This window comes from Megalobrama amblycephala, linkage group LG4 (assembly GCF_018812025.1).
Source record: "Megalobrama amblycephala isolate DHTTF-2021 linkage group LG4, ASM1881202v1, whole genome shotgun sequence".
In the NCBI taxonomy this organism is placed as follows: Eukaryota; Metazoa; Chordata; class Actinopteri; order Cypriniformes; family Xenocyprididae; genus Megalobrama; species Megalobrama amblycephala.
Window position 1 is genome coordinate 26678028 of NC_063047.1, and position 20001 is coordinate 26698028.

The 20001-nt window shown below is 35.7% G+C and overlaps 1 protein-coding gene across 1 annotated transcript in view; it reads right to left on the bottom strand.

Moving 5' to 3' along the window:
* LOC125266170 overlaps positions 1 to 20001 on the bottom strand; it is a 124559-nt gene that overhangs the window by 82351 nt on the left and 22207 nt on the right. The window contains exons 3-9 of the mRNA XM_048186624.1: positions 18181 to 18280; positions 5490 to 5607; positions 4569 to 4692; positions 3500 to 3573; positions 2252 to 2309; positions 1556 to 1591; positions 277 to 496 (exon numbers count right to left, since the gene is read on the bottom strand). Of these exons, the coding sequence (XP_048042581.1) occupies positions 277 to 496; positions 1556 to 1591; positions 2252 to 2309; positions 3500 to 3573; positions 4569 to 4692; positions 5490 to 5607; positions 18181 to 18280 (730 nt within the window). The remainder of the gene's footprint in view (positions 1 to 276; positions 497 to 1555; positions 1592 to 2251; positions 2310 to 3499; positions 3574 to 4568; positions 4693 to 5489; positions 5608 to 18180; positions 18281 to 20001) is intronic.

The window sequence follows — 20001 nt, forward strand, 5'->3', positions numbered from 1 at the left end:
ATTACGACTTGGCTTTATGGATTATATCTTAAATATAAGTGCATTTTATCTTATTGCAACAAAAGATTTAACAGTGCACTTGCTTTTACTTGATTAAATCTAAAACAAGTAAACAATTTTGCCAGTGCAGACACAAATACACTTAAAATAACTCAAAGTATCTTATTCATGGTTGCATAAAATAAATGTCTCGTTTTAAAGATTTTTAGATAACGTGGGTAATGAAATATTTTAAAATTGATATACATGTTTGTGTAATCAAGTGTTTCAACATACCTCTGTTCCCTTCCTTCTCTATAATCCAAGTCATAGCTCTGTATAGAGTCTGTCCTAGACTCTTTTGACAATGCCTCATGCTGTAATCTTCGACCAATGGGGTACTGATGTACCGAGGAATTAGGTTGAGCTGTGGTGTGGTAACGTGGAGGCCTGCTGTTTGTCTCACTGCGATAATCACTGTCCCTATCATCCACAGCGCTGTCATGGTCATCGAAAGCTACAGCACAATGAAATCCAGAAGTGAGTTAAGTGTTGTCAGGGAGGACTTCACCTAGAATTTTGCATTCACTTCATTTCATATAGCCTCTAAATTTGAGTGCTCAGAGCAGAGACTCCAATGTACAAATTCAAAAGGACATAAAGCTACAAAACAGTGTAATATGCTGCACTGAACCATAAACTATTTTAAACAAATTTTAAAAATATTATACTATCAGTTATGACTTCATATTAAAAGAGAAACTACCTGGAATATTTTACTTTTAAAAGTTTATTTGTCAGATCACTGCATAAAATCTAAAACACAATCAAAAATGGTGAAAATTTTAAAGAAACGGCACAGCACAGGCACAGCATCTTCACTTTACCTTATATACATAGAAAACCAAAATGTTGAAAAAAGTTAATGGAGATGTTATTTTTCAATTACACATTTCTAAATACAAATAAATGGATAATGAAGGTATGACAAAACCCCAAAGTGGGAGAGAAGGGAGAACAGTGCAAAACCTCACTTTGCATTGCATTAAACTTAATCTTGTTGTATGTACACTACTAGTCAATGGCTTGGGCACACCAACACATTATTTATTATTTAAGTTTTACAAATGTTAGAATAATAATAAAAAGACCAATAAAAACAATATGGATTATCAAAATAATTTTTGTAATAAAACGCTAGGTTTTGCAAAGAAAACCACATGCAGGCACAATTAAGATTTATCTTAAGAATTAATTTTAAGAATATAAGCCTTTAATAAAAAGGTTTAAGATGACAAACAAATTCAGTAGTGTGCCAAAACCTTTGAATGGTTGTGCATATTAGACGCCTTAGATGTTTTAGATTCTGGTGTACTAATAATAAATCTAAAAATTTTGACTCAAATAATCACTCTCAGAATCTGTATGTGTATGTGTGTAGTTTAAATCAAATTCTCCATTACAAGTGCAGCCAACTGCATCTGATTCACTCTTTCTCTCTCTGTAAATTAATACATGGTAAATGAAAGAAAGAAGAAGTGAAATGATGATGAGTTCCAACACATAAAATACATACTCTGCTGGTCATTCCACCCAAAGTATGTCCAATTGCCTAATGGTGCAAAGAAAGTTAAATAGCAGAAAACAGTTGTAATTTATAACTGCATAACCCACAAAGAGCGTTTAAAACTGGAAGACAAATCTACTTACTTAATCATTCAATATTATAAATATACTGCTGTTCTCTTTACAAAATACCATGAACTATTTCTGTGAATTACTCAAAGGCTTTATGGTTGCTTTAAGGGTCACCCGCTAATTTTCTCACATTCACGTTGTTCCAAATTTGTCCGACATTCTTTTCCATCGAACAAGAAAACAGATGTCAGGCAAAGTGTTAGAGAGACTGACAGCCTTAGTATTCACTTCTACTGCATCTTTTTTCATACCATGAAAGTAAATAGTGACTATCACAGCATAATTCTGCCTAACATCATCTTTGATGTTCCAATTAAAAAGAAAGTCATAAAGGTTTGGGGCAAAATTAGGGTAAAATGTCATCCATTTACATTTTTTAAGTAAAAGTGAATCTTGACACATGCAATATTACAACAGGCAGAACATAAAAGTCTGAACATTATAATCATCAAGACTAAATGCATTACAACACCTATTAATTACTGCCATCTATTGGCTGAAAGGGGAAATGTCATCTAATTTATTTATTTATTTATTTTTTTCGCACAGTAAAATCTGAAAAGAGAATACATACAGCACTGGGAGGGTACTGGGGGCAGCTGTCTTCTCTGTGCTTCATCTTGCAGTGAATACTAAAAAATAGATGGGAAGGGTAAAGGAAGGTCAAAAGTCATGATGATACACAAGTTTACACATGTTTTTCAGCTGACATCATCAGCTTTCATACCCGTGTGTCTTCATAAATGAGGTGAATCAAATTATGTAAGACTTAAATTTGTTTTACACTGGCTAAAATGACAATAAACCATATCGGCTAGAAATAATTTGTAACTAATCAGATGTGACATTCTTGTGCTCTAGTCTTCCCCTCCATTTGTTATACTGAACAGCTCATTGGTGGTTTGGCAGTATAACTGTGCAGTAACTACATGCTCACAGCAGGTGGCAGAAGAAGACAATTCTTTTCCTAAACTGCAGAATTCCTTTTTTTGTTGTGTTGATGAAAAAGCAAAATATCAAATGAGACCAAGAATCAAAAACATTACAGATTTCCACAAATACATCAATACCTCAATTTAACCAGGAAAAGCTCACTGAGATTAAAAAAAGATAAGCAGCCCGAGTTTGCATACACATATAAAAGTATCAACATAAAACAAACAAACAAACAAACAAACAAACAAACAAAATAACATACAACCATTAAAAACATTTGCATGTCATTAATTAATTCTCTAAATTACGTATTACCATTTTAAAATGACTAAAAAAAAGACACCAAATTGTGCAGCCTCAGTTTTTTTTAAGAAAATTCCAGTCCGAGGTTACGGCATATTTAAAGGCAGTTTTGCAAAGGTCATTTCTGACAGGAGGTACAGAGATTATAACAGGTTTGAGAACGTAATAAATAATTACCAACCGATTTCAGTTGGATAAAGCAACAGAGATATGAGGGCAAGTGACCCAGTATAGCTTTATATATTAATAAACACCGGTACATTGTTCTTCGAATGGTTAACTAAGACCAAGCAACTCTTATACAATGCACAGTGATATGTTGAGAATGATACAGAGCATCCAGAGAGGCAAGAAGGTAGCAAGAAGCATGTTGATACACTACATCCCCATAGTCAAAAACCCGGTAATATGTTGTTGGATCTAAAAAAAAAAATCTAGGTCTTTTGAAAAATTCATTACTATTGTTTAAGAACGTGATTTTTTTTCTAGAGATTTTGAATGCCTAGGCACATAAAGAAACATGCTACTTCTACTGTACATATTCACACATCTCTACTACTCCAACTAAACACACAGTCTATACCTCATCATGTATCCTCATAGAGTTGATGCGCTCCAGCTTTTTAGTCCAGTACTGGGCCTCGTCGTCGGGTATATCTGCACAAATGAACAAATAAAGAAGAAATAAGCGGGGAAAAAAGTCTGATATATTCAGATAAAACTCCAGCTTCCACTTTTCCAATGCATCTCTCACTCCTCCCTTCCAGTTTCTCTGGCCACACAGCACTCAATTCTGTATTCACAGTGTTTAATATGACATGAGAGACAGGGGTTACTGCAGGAACATCACTAATACATCAGCACCCTTTGCTTCCTCTACTTTTTTCTTATGATGTTCTCTGTTTATGTCTTCCTAATTCTCTCAATTCATTTAGCTTTTTATGGCATACAGCGGTGCTAAAAATACTTGGACACTTGAGTCCCTTAAAATTTTTATGGATTTAAAAATGGAATATGGATTTATTTTTGCAGACTATATGCACTGTCTGGCCAAAAAAAAAAGTCCCTGTTTGGATTTTAATAGACAAATACTTAAGAGTCTATGGATGGATCATTATTACAGTCATTATTATTTTTCTAGCATGTAATTTGTTTGGCAATGGGTTTTTTTAACCCTAAAAAGGTGGAGTGTGTAGCTTTTCATTTCTTAAACAACCATGTAGGAAGACACATCATGGCTATATTCCAGGATGACAATGTCAAGATTCATCATGCTCAAATTGTGAAAGAACTGTTGGCAGGGAGCATGAAGAATCATTGTAATAATGATCGATTCATATATTCTTAAGTATTTGAATATTAAAATCCAAACAGCAATTTTTTTTTGGCCGGGCAGTGTATATGGCAGTTAAAGGAACTGCTTAAGATCTGTTATAAGAGCTTTGTGATGTAATGTAATGTAAAATGTTTCTCAACTCCAGTCCTGGGGACCCACCAACCAGTTTTGGATGTCTCAGTAAACAAAACACGTGATTCAACTCTTGACTCAACTTCTTAGTGTGTTAAATTGGAGACATCTAAAACATTCTGGGAGGTTGGTCCCCAAGACTGAAGTGGAAAACCTCTGTAATGTAATGTAAGAACAGGGCTACCAAAAGGGAGCTCAAAGCGTGTGTCCAGCAGCACTTGGTGAGGAGTGGGGTTTTTAGTGCCATATATCTCATCTTCCTTCATCAGAACCTCAGAGTCCAGTGAGGTCCATTCTCCAGGCCCCTCCTATAGAGAAAGAGTAAAACCTGTTATATATCATGCCAACTCTGACTTTAAGATCCAGTGCATGAAACAGAGATAGACACCAGCATGAAGATATTTCAGCAAATAAAACACATTTGAAGAGGGAGCATTAGTATTAGCATTAGCATTAGTAGCAAATAGTATTTGCATTTTCAGTTTTACAACTTCAGGAGAGCCACACTAATTCAGCTGCATTTCTGGAGAAAATGTAAGTAGTCGCCTGTTGAGGATAGCTGCCAGGGCTGGTTATTCCAAGGTGATGTGTTATCATCCACCAGGCAAAAATTGTAAACCTGAATGCTTAATAAAGTAATAGCACTCCTTTCCTCATCAAGCAACATGCTTTGAAGTATAATTTACATCAGTTGCACAAGTGCTGGGTTTATGTTACATAAGTAATACTTAAGGTTAGGGATTTAGACTTTAGCTTTTTAAAATACCATTGATTATATTTATATAACCTTTAATACTTGATTGGCTTCCTCTTGATTTAATCAGACCGTTAATAATATAATTTGCTCTGTTGACTGGCACCCTGGGGTTATTTCAGAACTGTCCAGTTAGAAGCTGCTGTTCAGGCAAATTTTTCATCTTTCTCACCATTTGCAATGCATTCCCCACCCACCTCAGCTCCGGGCATGACTCAGATGGTCTTAACATCTTGTGTGAAAAGGGGTGGGAGTGGCACTTTCATGCCTCACCAGATAGACAGCTGAGTTGAGAAGTGACTGTTGAGGACATGTTTTTTGCATTCCCATTGGCTGGTGGTGCCCACTTACCTCATCAGATTGGCGGATAGTGTTAAGTGGGATCCATGCTGTTCCTATCAAGGTGTCCCAGATGAGTCCTTTACTCCACACCTCCACAACCAGACCCAGGTCCAGACGATTAATCTCACTTGGGCCACAGATAGAGACAGAAATAGAGATCAGACCATCAACAAACATGCATAAATTCTGAAATTTCCAAATTCTGAACTTTTTTCACTCACACCTCTCTGTGAGTTTAAGATTCCCCTAAAGGACACTGAAGAAGTGAGTTTAAAAATAGCTTTGCCAATGGTGGGTGAATTGAGAAAATGTACTAGGCATAAATATATTGTACAGACCATAGAAATTGCATTTCAAATAATTAATAATCCTTTTTTTCAATGGAAATTGAATTATATAGTTGAGTTTCTTTGAATATTGGCAATTAGCCTAACAGTTATTATAGTTAATTCTGTCTCATAAAATCAAGCTTGAGGCAGTCTACTATTCAAATACTGCCATCCATCCATCACAAAGTCTGTCTGTCTGTCTGTCTGTCTATTGTCCTGTCTGTCTATTGTTCCGTCTGTCTGAAAAAAACTTTTTCCATTTTGGACCCTGCTTTAGGGTTAACACTTTCTTCACTTCAATATTGGTTTAAACATTTCCTAATATTCACATAAAAAATAATAATGTCAAGCTCTTGTAAGTTCAACTACCAGAACAGAATTCCAAGAAATCAGACCCATTCTTCACAATCATATTCAATATAAAGACACAGTAATTATATTAGGAGGCGGGAGAAGAGGAGGGGGGATTAATTATAGGTCTCTCTGAACACTTCGATCAGAACTTTGAGTCTGTCAGGAGTCCTGCTACCTCTAAATATTTTAATTTCTCTGTAAAACGCATAATTGTCTCTCCCTCTCTTCTTTAGTGATTCTCAGTGGTCTGTAAAGAGCTTGACGCTGGCAGAAAACCATTAACACAGCCATTTCGTTACATTTCTCACTTAACAAACACTTTCTTACCCAAAGAAATCTAAAGCAGTTAAGCATCTTGCAAGTAGGTCAGAATAGTGGTTGTGAATCTTCCCTTTGAGATCTGAACCCAAAGGGTCAGGGTTTGGCTTGTTATTGTGGCTCAGTTTGCCCCTGCTAATAGATTTTCACAGATTTAAAAAAAAATGACAGACATTAAAAGTTAATTCAAAAAGGAATTTATCTAACCCTATAGACATCATAGACACATCAGTGAGCCAAAAATAGACTGAAATGATATCAAGCTATTCCAAGTCATTTTGCCATACACACCACACAAACATGAAAAGAATATCTGTGTGTGCAATGGAGTAAGTGAGTATAATTAATGACAGCTCTCCTTAGAAACTTTGCTTTTATTGGGGTACAGACAGATTTATTGCTCAATTAAAATCCTAAGCCTCTCAAAACACACCTGTGTTTGCAACCTGAAAAGGGCAGTATCAGAGGTAGGAAGGCAACAAGGCATGTCCAAATCCAATTTGGACAAAAAGAGAAAAAAAAAAAAAAAGAGAAAGAGAAACTGACTAATTAGAAGAATTAAATAATAAATAATAATGTTGTAGATCATTAGACATGACATTGTGGTTACCTTGAAAGCCTGTCTAAAACTAGCTTCTTAAAGATGTACACTACCGTTCAAAGGTTTGAGCCCAGACTTTAATAATGTTATAAAATATTTAGATTACAAATAAATGCGGTTTTTTAGCTTTCTATTCAAAGAATCTGTCGTTCCTTGTTGAACGGGGCAACAATGCAACAACACAAACCAACATCCTTGGTACACGATTAAATATTAACAATTTTATGTAGCATCTCCACAGTTTTGTTCATGAAATGGGTTTCGGGGTCCATCTCGCTCTCATTTTGTGTCTGTCTATCGCTATCAATTTGTCTCAACTCTTTACTAGTCTGATCCCTGGCATGTGAGGTCAGCACGTGGCAGTTTAGCCCCTCAAAGAGCAGATAAAAGCTCAACACTCATCCTCTTTATCCCCAACACACTCACACACACCTCAACAATGTTCACTTACTCTACTAACACACAAACGTAGGAAAGCATATACAATTTGTCCTATTATATTTTATATTTTATATTTATATATATATATATATATATATATATATATATATTTTATATATATATATATATATATATATATATATATATATATATATAGATAGAGAGAGAGAGAGAGAGAGAGATACACACACACACACACACACAGGTGCTGGTCATTTAATTAGAATATCATCAAATTGTTCTTTTTTTTTTTTATTGTAAATTATTTTAAAAAATGAAAATTTCATATATTCTAGATTCCCTACATGTAATGTAAAACATTTCAAAAGTTTTTTTTTTTTTAATTTTGATGATTAGAGCGTACAGCTCATGAAAGTCCAAAATCCAGTATCTCAAAATATTAGAATATTTCCTAAGATCAATCAAAAAATGGATTTTCAAAACAGAAAAGTTCAAGTTCTTTAAAGTATGTTCGTTTGTGCACTCAATACTTGGTCGGCAGCACATATTACAGCAAATGACTTGCTCCTAGCACAAATTACAGCATCAGTGAAGTGTGGCATGGAAGTAATCAGCCTGTGGCACTGCTGAGGCACTATTGAGCCTTCAGATCATCTGTATATTGTTGGATCAACTGTTTCTCATCTTTCTCTTGAAAATATCCCATAGATTCAGGTCAGGCATGTTGGCTGGCCAATAAAGCACAGTAATATCATGGTCAGCAAACCACTTGGAAGTGGTTTTTGCACTGTGGGCAGGTGCTAAAGTCCTGCTGGAAAAGGAAATCAGCATCTCCATAAAGCTTGTCAGCAGATGGAAGCATAAAGTGCTCCAAAATCTCCTGGAAGATGGCTGCATTGACTTTGCACTTGATAAAACACAATGGACCAACACCAGCAGATGTCACGGGCCCCCAAATCATTACTAACTTCAGAAACTTCACACTAGACTTCAAGCAGCTTGGATTCTGTGCCTCTCCAGTCTTCCTTCAGACTCTGGGACCATGATTTCAACATGAAATGCAAAATTTACTTTTATCTGAAAAGAGGACTTTTGACCACTGTTCACTGTCCAGTTCTTTTTCTCCTTAGCCCAGGTAAGATGCTTCTGACATTGTTTCTGTTTCAGAAGTGGCTTGGTAGTCCTTTTCCTGAAGATGTCTGAGTGTGGTGACTCTTGATGCGCTGACTCCGGCTTCATTTGACTCATTGTGAAGCTCTCCCAAGTGTTTGAATCAGCTTTACTTGACAGTATTCTCAAGCTTGCGGTCATCCCTGTTGCTTGTGCACCTTTGCCTACCCAATTTATTCCTTCCAGTCAACTTTGCATTTAATATGCTTTAATATTTCACTCTGTAAACAGCCACCCCATTCAGTAATGACCTTCTGTGACTTACTTTCTTTGTGGAGGGTGTCAATGATTGTCTCCTGGACCATTGCCAAGTCAGCAGTCTTCCCCATTAGTGTGGTTTCAAAGAACAAGAGATACCCGGAATTTATACTGTATGGATGGTCATTTAATGAAACTCAAATGTAAATATTCTAATATTTTGAGATACTGGATTTTGGACTTTTATTAGCTGTACGCTCTAATCAACAAATAAAAATAAAAAAACTGTTTTATTTTACATGTAGGGAATCTAGAATATGTGAAAGTTTAATTTTTAAAAATAATTTACAATAAAAAAAATGAATTTTTTCATGATATTCTAATTATATGACCAGCACCTGTATGTATGTATGTATGTATATATATATATATATATATATATATATATATATATATATATATATATATATATATATATATATATATATATATATATATACACACACACAAACAAACGAAAAACAAACACAGTGGTCAAGCAAATCGTATAATGACAAACATTTTACTGCATTACAGGCCCTCTCTTTCATATAGGGTGTGCATTAAAGTTGATGTAAATGAATGATGGAATGAAAAATGTATCCATTATACTGTATCCATCATTATCTACATTACAATCCAGCTGTTAGTAATCCTAATCTTGACATTACATAATCAGATAGTATTGTTCCAATCCACAAAATCAGGATTTGTCCTGACAGTGACGCAAACACTTTTCATTTTCATGGCATGCATGTTTCTGTGTTTGACGACCGTATTTTATTTGCATTTTAAACCAAAAATGTCATTCTGCTGTTCAACAGTCATTTGACCTAAACATACGTTTCACTAGTAAATATTAAAAAAAATGTCTTGTCCATGTGTCACATAAGAAGCATTTCCTAACCATATCAGTGAATCAGGAATCATAGAACAAATACTAACATTTCAGCTGTGATTTCTAAATGATAGCCGTCACACCAAAGCCTCTATTTTGGGCACGTAAGCCTCTTAAGAGAGGGCAGATTTATTACACTGTTATGACCTCAGGTCCAACAACACCAAGGAACTGGAAAACAAACTGGAAAACAGAACTTTTTCTTATTATTCTTTGCTTCATTAATTAAATAATAGGTAAGAAAATACATTTTATATAATCTGAGAGACACATTTACATGACCGGTTGAATTTAAAGGTAGGGTAGGCAATTAAAAAAAAAAAAAAAACACTTTGTTATATCGGTTGAAAGCAATCGAAAATAGAAGTGGTCTAAAAATTAAAACATGCACAAATATCTTCTGTGGAAGTCTCAGGACCAAAAAAAGTTCATTCAATCATTGCATTCAGTTCGATTTATGAATTTCTATGTCAAGACTATCAACAGCGAAATGAATCTGCAGCAGTCAGGTGGTACAAGTAAGAGCTCTGTAAGTTGTTTACTTTCATTATTATTGTAACGTTACGTGCTTTGAGACATGTGGTAATTTAATGTAGTCTCTCATGAGGCTTTACAGACTTAGCTGTATTTGTTCATGAGTTTTGGAGGAGGTGTGGCTTTGGAGAGCGCTCTGAAGGGAGGGTGGGATTTCATACTTTCAAAGCTAGCTTGCTGTTGCTAGCCTCTCTGAAATTTCCTACCATACCTACTAATTTTTAATACCCAATTGTGCACATGATGTTAACGTGCTCTCAGTGTTGGGGAAGCTACTCTGAAACTGTAGTTTGACAAGCTACAAGCTACTCATGAATGAAAGTAGTTAAACTACAGTCAAGCTACCCTTTTGAAAAAGTAGTTAGCTACACTACAAGTTACTATCAAAAAGTAGCTAGCTACATTGAAACTACTTTTAATTAACTACTTTTTTTTTTTAAATGACATAGCATATTACAAATAACAGGATAACTGTTAATGAAGAATGTTTAAGTAAGATGTTTGGGGTTTAAACAAAGCAATGCACTACAATTAGGATTTCAAAGCATAGTGTTTTATTTTGTAAACTATATCAAAAAATACAATACTCAAATGTATATAGACTACTCAAATGTCAATACTCCTATATCTCACACTGACTCTCTTTGCACGCTTTATATATATTAAATTTTTTAATGAATTATAGGCCTAAGTTTTGTTTTTCATGCGAGAGGACCAACGACCAATTGCACTCTGCAGTTTCAGAAATGATTTCTAGCCCATGCAGGATTCACACTCAAAATTGCTACCATAACCATAACACGAGACAAAAATATTCAATAATAAAAATAAGCATAAATGCAGACTAGAAATTATTAGAAATTTTGTATCAATATTTTTTTAAATTCTATTCCAATTATTTGTAAAATGACTTAACATCTTAAATGTCTCTACGCGAATCATGTGCTTCTCGCGTGAACAACCGATTTTATTAGATCAGCGCACTAAGCTATGTTGTTGTTTTCTATTCAGTTGACGGATGCTTTGCCAATGCAATGACTCAAAACACCACGTTAGCGATCTTACGTTCATTATAAAACTGGCGGGACAGATTAGACTATGGCGGGTCACCACTGCAATAATATAGTTTGCATACATTTAATATAGACTGCAATAAAGCAGAATAATCCATTTAAAAAGGCTATTATTCACCTGTATGTGCTTGAAGTCTTCGGCACAGACAGCGTTTTAATCATGTTTATAACCTTTAATAATCGATTCATACAGTGTGAACCCACTCCAGTCCTGTCCTTTACATAGGCCTAATCATCAGGCGATCTCTTCTCGATGAACTGCTGACGAACTTATAAAGCCGCAAGATGCATTATATAACAATAGATGGCAGTAAAGCACGGTTTTAGCTACACTGATACTTGCTGGAAAATGTAGTTAACTACTGGAAAACACGGTTTTAAAAGTAGCTGAACTACATACAAGCTACTGAAAAATGTAGTTAAACTAGTAGCGCCGCTACATGTAGTTAACTACTCCCCAACACTGTGTGCTCTACAGTTTTACAGTTTTCAACTGTTCCAAAAGTAAACCAAAAACTTTACAGTTATCTTACACAACCAAACTAGGATGATGTATATAAAAATAATAAAACAAAATAATTTGTGCAGTCATGACAACTTAATAGTTTGTCAGATAAAATCAACTTCACCACCATTTAGAATTTAAACAGCAGCCATTATTATTAATCAAATTAATTATAATCTAATAAAAATATTAATACTAATAAAAACTGCATAAACAAAACAGGCCACTGTAGTCCTGAACACATTAACTACAGCAGAACCAGTGCAAAAATGTGATATCTTTTTAAGTTAAATATAAAATTTACAAACCCGATTCCAAAAAAGTTGGGGCACTGTACAAATTGTGAATAAAAACAGAATGCAATGATGTGGAAGTTTCAAATTTCAATATTTTATTCAGAATACAACATAGATGACAGATCAAATGTTTAAACTGATTTTAAATTTCATGGCATCAACACATCTCAAAAAAGTTGGGACAAGGCCATGTTTACCACTGTGTGGCATCCCCTCTTCTTTTTATAACACTCTGCAAACGTCTGGGGACTGAGGAGACAAGTTGCTCGAGTTTAGGAATAGGAATGTTGTCCCATTCTTGTCTAATGCAGGCTTCTAGTTGCTCAACTGTCTTAGGTCTTCTTCGTCGCATCTTCCTCTTTATGATGCGCCAAATGTTTTCTATGGGTGAAAGATCTCGACTGCAGGCTGGCCATTTCAGTACCCGGATCCTTCTTCTACGCAGCCATGATGTTGTAATTGATGCAGTATGTGGTCTGGCATTGTCATGATGGAAAATGCAAGGTCTTCCCTGAAAGAGACGACGTCTGGATGGGAGCATATATTGTTCTAGAAATTGGATATACCTTTCAGCATTGATGGTGCCTTTCCAGATGTATAAGCTGCCCATGCCACACGCACTCATGCAGCCCCATACCATCAGAGATGCAGGCTTCTGAACTGAGCGCTGATAACAACTTGAGTTGTCCTTGTCCTCTTTAGTCCAGATGACATGGCGTCCCAGTTTTTCAAAAAGAACTTCAAATTTTGATTCGTCTGACCACAGAACAGTTTTCCACTTTGCCACAGTCCATTTTAAATGAGCCTTGGCCCAGAGAAAATGCCTGCGCTTCTGGATCATGTTTAGATATGGCTTCTTTTTTGACCTATAGAGTTTTAGCCGGCAACGGCGAATGGCACGGTGGATTGTGTTCACCGACAATGTTTTCTGAAAGTATTTCTGAGCCCATGTTGTGATTTCCATTACAGTAGCATTACTGTATGTGATGCAGTGCCGTCTAATGGCCCGAAGGTCACGGGCATCCAGTATGGTTTTCCAGCCTTGACCCTTACGCACAAAGATTGTTCCAGATTCTCTGAATCTTTGGATGATATTATGCACTGTAAATGATGATAACTTCAAACTCTTTGCAATTTTTCTCTGAGAAATTTTTTCTCAGAGAAAATTTTTCTCTGCGGCTCCACTATTTTTCGCCACAGCATTGGGGGAATTGTTGATCCTCTGTCCATCTTGACTTCTGAGAGACACTGCCACTCTGAGAGGCTCTTTTTATACCCAATCATGTTGCCAATTGCCCTAATAAGTTGCAAATTGGTCCTCCAGCTCTTCCTCATATGTACATTTAACTTTTCCGGCCTCTTATTGCTACCTGTCCCAACTTTTTTGGAATGAGTAGCTCTCATGAAATCCAAAATGAGCCAATATTTGGCATGACATTTCAAAATGTCTCACTTTCAACATTTGATATGTTATCTATATTCTATTGTGAATAAAATATAAGTTTATGAGATTTGTAAATTATTGCATTCCTTTTTTATTCACAATTTGTACAGTGTCCCAACTTTTTTGAAATCGGGTTTGTAAATAAAGTTTGAAAGCATCAAATCTTGTTGAATTGGAAAACATGTATTTCATAACAGACACTATATTGGCAAACCTGTGTGACTATGCATTTGTGTGAGTGTTCAACCTGGATAAACACTTGTAACCTAATCTATTATTGGAGACGTCCCCCTGCCTGGACGGAAAGATGATAAATTAATTTTGCCTGTCATATCAGGGAAGCATATTTAAACTGGCCATCTACTCATGGCTGAACAGCACAGTCTAGCCACAAACACAGAAATGACAGCTGGGAATATTGCTTCCTCTCTAAATATGATAGTGTGACAGTTTTCTGCATAATGTGTCACACTAATAGACCTTTCACATTTACTCATCTGAAAACTCCTGCTAGCCTCTTGCTATCAATACCTCTCTCTTTTTTTAATACATTCAATTCATCCTTCTATTCTCTATACACACAATGCTGCTTCAGTCCCTCAGAGAAAGTGTGTTATGTGTGTGTGAAATTTTAACCTGCCGATCATTTGTGAGTGCTGAGCAGCAGGACAATAATCCAGACACAGGGGATCTCCGTCTGAAGAGAACACGCACACAAAGCTGAGCCACTGGCCTAGAATCCTAACACACTATCCCTATAATTATACAACACTTTCTCACTTTCTTCAGGCTTTCCGACCAACATATCCAGACAAAGTGGCCAATAATCAAGTGTTTGAATGCTTCCTGTTTGTGAAAGGTTAGTAGAACATGTTCATAGTTAATGTGATGAACTACAGTGCACTTCTGTTTACTCGTAGCATAGTTTTTATTCAGACGGCGAGAGTGCTTTAGAAACACCCGTATTCTGCTTGCTTCCAATTCCTCACACACACCATTTGAACCTTCCGTAAAATAATCTTTCATAAAGTTCGGAAAGTTTGAAGAGAATTTCAACGACAAGTTTGGAAAACTCCGCCTACTGTGCTCTGGCCAGCGTAGCGCAAATCACTTTGTATCTGAAGGGCTGTGCTGATCCCAGTGGTTTAATGTACTTGCGTCTCAATGGTTTTATGACGCAAAATTTATGTAAACACAGCCAGTTTTGTCTTAAGGGATTAAATAGACAGGACAAACCCCATTACTTATTATATTTCAAAAGAGATCCGTGTGTGAATCCAACTTATTAGATCTCCCACTGTCTATGTAACAACCAAACAACAGTAAACATTAGAAAGAAAATGTTCAGATAATCTTAAATACTGAAAGCACTATTTGTTTATTGCTTGTAATATTTTTGTTGCTCCTCTTTATTATTTGCTACTTGCTTGTATGTTTTGAAGTTATATTAGTTTAAAATTCTTAACATAGAATTGTTTTTATTACATTTTTTTCAATTTATAATTATTTTAAAAAGTAGGCCTACTTATACTTATGTAAGGATATGTGAATGTAGGGATTTTAAGGTTAAGTCGGTAAACTAATTAATTAATCAAAAAAAAAAAAAAGAAAAAAAGTAGATCAAGAGTCGTTTTGGATCATTACTCCCAGAGTTGGAATCAGATCGGATCATGAGGTGACAAAAGATTCCCACCCTTACAGTTTTCAGTGTCATGATATTTCAGAAATTCTTCTAATATGCTGATTTAGTGCTCAAGAAATATATTATTATTATTATCAATACTGAAAACAGTTGTACTGCTTTATATTTTTGTAGAAACTTATTTTCAAGATTCTTTAATGAATCAAAAGTTCGGAAGAACAACATTTATTTGCAATAGGAATCTTTTGTAACATTAATGTCTTGAAAGGGTTAGTTCACCCAAAAATGAAAATTATGTCATTAATGACTCACCCTCATGTCGTTCCAAACCTCTAAGACCTCCGTTCATCTTCAGAACACAGTTTAAGATATTTTAGATTTAGTCCGACAGCTTTCTGTCCCTCCATTAAAAGTGTAGGTACGGTGCACTGTCCATGTCCAGAAAGGTAATAAAAACATCATCAAAGTAGTCCATGTGACATCAGTGGGTTAGTTAGAAGTTTTTGAAGCATCTAAAATACATTTTGGTCCAAAAATAACAAAAACTACGACTTTATTCAGCATTGTCTTCTCTTCCGGGTCTGTGTATATCCACAGTGACGCTGATTCTTCTTCTTCTACGGCGGTTGGCATCCAACTTATTGGTGCATTACCGCCCCCTTCTGCTCCAGACTGTGACGCTGATGACGTGTTATGTAGTGCGCCCGAGCTTCGTTTACAGTCTGAGGGAGACGCACACTGTATTCAAGCTATTCTACATTGTTTGTATTTTGGTATTGCTATATTTTTTAAAATGGTGCGTAGGTGAGCATGTCGCGGATGTCCTAATGCACCAATAAGCTGGATGCCAACCGCCGTAGAAGAAGAAGAAGCAGTGTCACTGTGGATATACATAGACCCGGAAGAGAAGACAATGCTGAATAAAGTCGTAGTTTTTGTTATTTTTGGACCAAAATGTATTTTAGATGCTTCAAAAACTTCTAACTAATCCACTGATGTCACATGGACTACTTTGATGATGTTTTTATTACCTTTCTGGACATGGACAGTCCACCGTACAAACATTTTCAATGGAGGGACAGAAAGCTCTCTGACAAAATCTAAAATATCTTAAACTGTGTTCCGAAGATGAACGGAGGTCTTACGGGTGTGGAACGACATGAGGGTGAGTCATTAATGACATAATTTTCATTTTTGGGTGAACTAACCCTTTAATGTCACTTTTGATCAATTTAATGCATCCTTGCTAAATAGAAGTATATAAAATAAATTCTTATTGACCCTAAATTTTTTTAATGGTAGCGTATACACAAATGGAACCTCATTATTTAACAATGGTATACATTATATAATTAAACTGCTGACAATTTCACATAATTACTCAGCTCAAAAACTTAAATTCGAATCATCATTTCCACCTATGGTTCGGCACGCACTTGCAACGCGGTTCATCTCAAATCTAAAAATATATGCGTCTATGTGGTTTGTTGAAATAAATCAGACAGAGAGAGTTTGGCTAATGTTAGACTATTATACGCATTCTAGCTTCCCCTAAACTTTGTTCAATAAGAGTGCCGTATGCACTCATTTGACCAGTCATTTACGCCGTCATCACCCGGGTGTTGACTGCACGCGAGAGCAGGTGAGATCTGAACAGCACACGTTGCTAAACTCATTTAAGCCTTGCCAATATAAAACTTTCGAGCGCAAGACACGAAAGAACTCGCGCGCATGCTTTGGGAAGATTTGTGCGTACACTCATCTGAAGCACGCAGACAGCACGTCTCAGACACTGGGCAATACTCAGTTCTCTTTAAAGTCTTGTGCTTGAATGGACAAATTCATACAAAAATGATGTCAACATGCCTGTCTTGGCGAGTATCCTAGCAGACATAGTAGGTTTTGCCTCAAGTGAATGTCGAGAAAGACAATGCATGTGTATCAGTATCAGTATTTTGGATCTGTGCATTATGCCTAATCAGCCTAATATTACTGCTGTCTGTGTAATAACTCTTGACTGAATAGCTTTTGTAACTTTAATAATGTTTAATCTTTATTTAATTTATACAGTGAAGATTATATGCAATGATGTTTTACATTTGATTAGTTTATTCAATTTCTGTACCTGAAAACTACTATTAGATACCTAAATAACCTGAAAAGAACTTTATTTTACTTATATCTTTGCTCTATTGTATTTATTTGTGCTGTTGCTTGTAGTTTGATTATTCATTCTTATTTTCTTTATTTTTATTTGACAGTATTAATTTTTTTTTTTTCTCTGAACATAGCACATACCGAACAGTTCTGGATCCATAACCCTAAAACCGTTATACAAACCGAACCGTGAGTAATTTGAACCGTTACACCCCTAATAAGTGTATATCTTAACCACTTAAAACTAATAATGTCTGAAAATTATGTTACTTATATTGACGTTTATATATTAGGTTATTGACAATATTAGAATAAAACTGATAAATGAACAGGTGTGCTTTTTGAATACAAGAACAAAATGCTTTAATTGTCAGTCAGTTTCAGTCCTTCTGAAAATTCCCAGTCTTGCTCTCTCTCTCTGGTAATCACTGTAACTGAAGCTGATTCTCATAGTTCTTCCTGCGGAATTGACAAAATTCTCTCTGGAACAATCCGAAAATCTGGGACAATTTCTGGGACGCACAAAACCTCCTGAGAGACCATCAAAAAGCTATTTAACATTTGTCATTACAACACAAGAGGGTCAAAGGTAAGAGAAACAGAAGTGTGTGTAATTTAAAGCAGGAACAAAAGAACAAGTCCTTCAGCAAAACAGCCCATGCATTAGGTGCACATTTGAGTGTTGTGGTACAGACGGGTCCAAAAGCATGGAAACACATGACAAAAACAGCAATACTCACAACATGAAATCCTGTTCCCAGCAGGGCTGGTCTCCTCGCACCGTGATTGTTGTGCTTTTAACATTCTGGACCTTCAGAGTGACGTACACATTAAACTTTTCTGCAAAATAACAAGTAACTAGGTTAGAACATCAATATCTATAAGTTTCTTATAGTTCACCAAAAAATGAGAATCCTGTCATCAATTACTAATCTTCATGTCGTTCCAAACCTTTATCACTTTCTTTCAGCCATAAGAAACAAAATTAGAAATTTTCAAGAATTGTACTGGCCCACTAAATGCTAACTCTATTCTTAACTTAGTTCTGGAATCCATATTTTTATGCATAAAATAAGCAACTCATGTGAAGACGTCATTGCAATCTGACAAGTATTGTAATGGAAAATTGAGATGTGACATCTTCTAAGTCTGTGTGTGTGTATGTGTGTGTGTGTGTGTGTGTGTGTGTGTGTGTGTGTGTGTGTTAAATATTCATGGTTTTATGTAAATGCAATAGTTATTATGTGCAGCGACACAGGCAGGTTGAAATAGGCTGTCAGAGGTCAAAACAAGCAGGCATAATTAAACCTAGATATAAAGTGCCATAAGAGCACCGTGAGAGCCTCAAGTACAGGGGAATATGAAGACAAATGCAAGTGCATCTACCATCTCTCCATAGATGGCTCTATAAAAGCAACACCCTGTACAAATCTCATTACTAAACATTTTGAGAATATTTTTCAGGACATAAAATACAGTCTAATTAGTATAACAGACAATTTGCACTGATCTTCTGAACAGTGAAATGTTAACTTTCAGAACTCAAAACTTCTCTAGAGTCTAGTCCAAAAAGTCATATTTTTACTAAGCTACAAAACATGTTAAGATTAAAATAATAATAATAAATGAATAACTGAAGATAGCAAAAAAAGGACTTTGTTCAGAGGGGATAGAGAGTTCAAATAAATGGAGTGTCTGGTTGTTGCGCTTAGAGAGAAAAAGGAAGTGGTCACACAGGCTGGTCCGGGTAAAGAAGCGGGGGTGGGATCTCTGACAAGTGAGGGGCAAGCCACCTGGCCTATTGTCCCACAGTTCAGATTCCATCTCGAGGAAGTGGTGTAGCACCTGCAGCTCTGCATAACCGATATAGGAGGTCCCTTAGGAAGCGGTACAGGACACTTCTTGCTTATTTGCAGGCATTTCACAAGATCACCTTCCTGTTCTAGTAATTTTAGTCCTGATGAAATGCCCATTCACAAATGTCTTTCATTAATTCTGTGCTTGTCAGTTTAAATTATGAGGAATGTCAGGCTCCATCAAACCTTCTTTCTTTTGGAAACACTTTAAAAAAAAAGAAAATGGTGGCCGACCCACAATCATCCTTTCACACATACAAAACAGGATACACACACACACACACACACACACACACACACACACACACACACACACACACACACACACACACACACACACACACACACACACACACACACACTTTGTCCTACTTTTAGTTCTCTTTCATGTTCAGAAGTTCAACATGTCTAACATCACTTTAAGGTCTGTTTGTTCTGCACACATAATCAGTGTAAGTGGGGCAGATTTATTTCAGGGCCCATATTAACAGGTTAGAGGTCTTCAACATTTTTCAGGCAAAGGACATAAAACGGATTGTTGCATTTTAAGTATGGTCTATAAAAGTTTGGAGTTGGTAAGATTGTTTTAATGTTATGAAAGAAGCCTTCTTAAGGCTGCATTTATTTGATCAAAAATACAGTAAAAACAGTAATATTGTGAAATTATTAAAATTCTAAATAACCTTCTTCTATTTTAATATATTA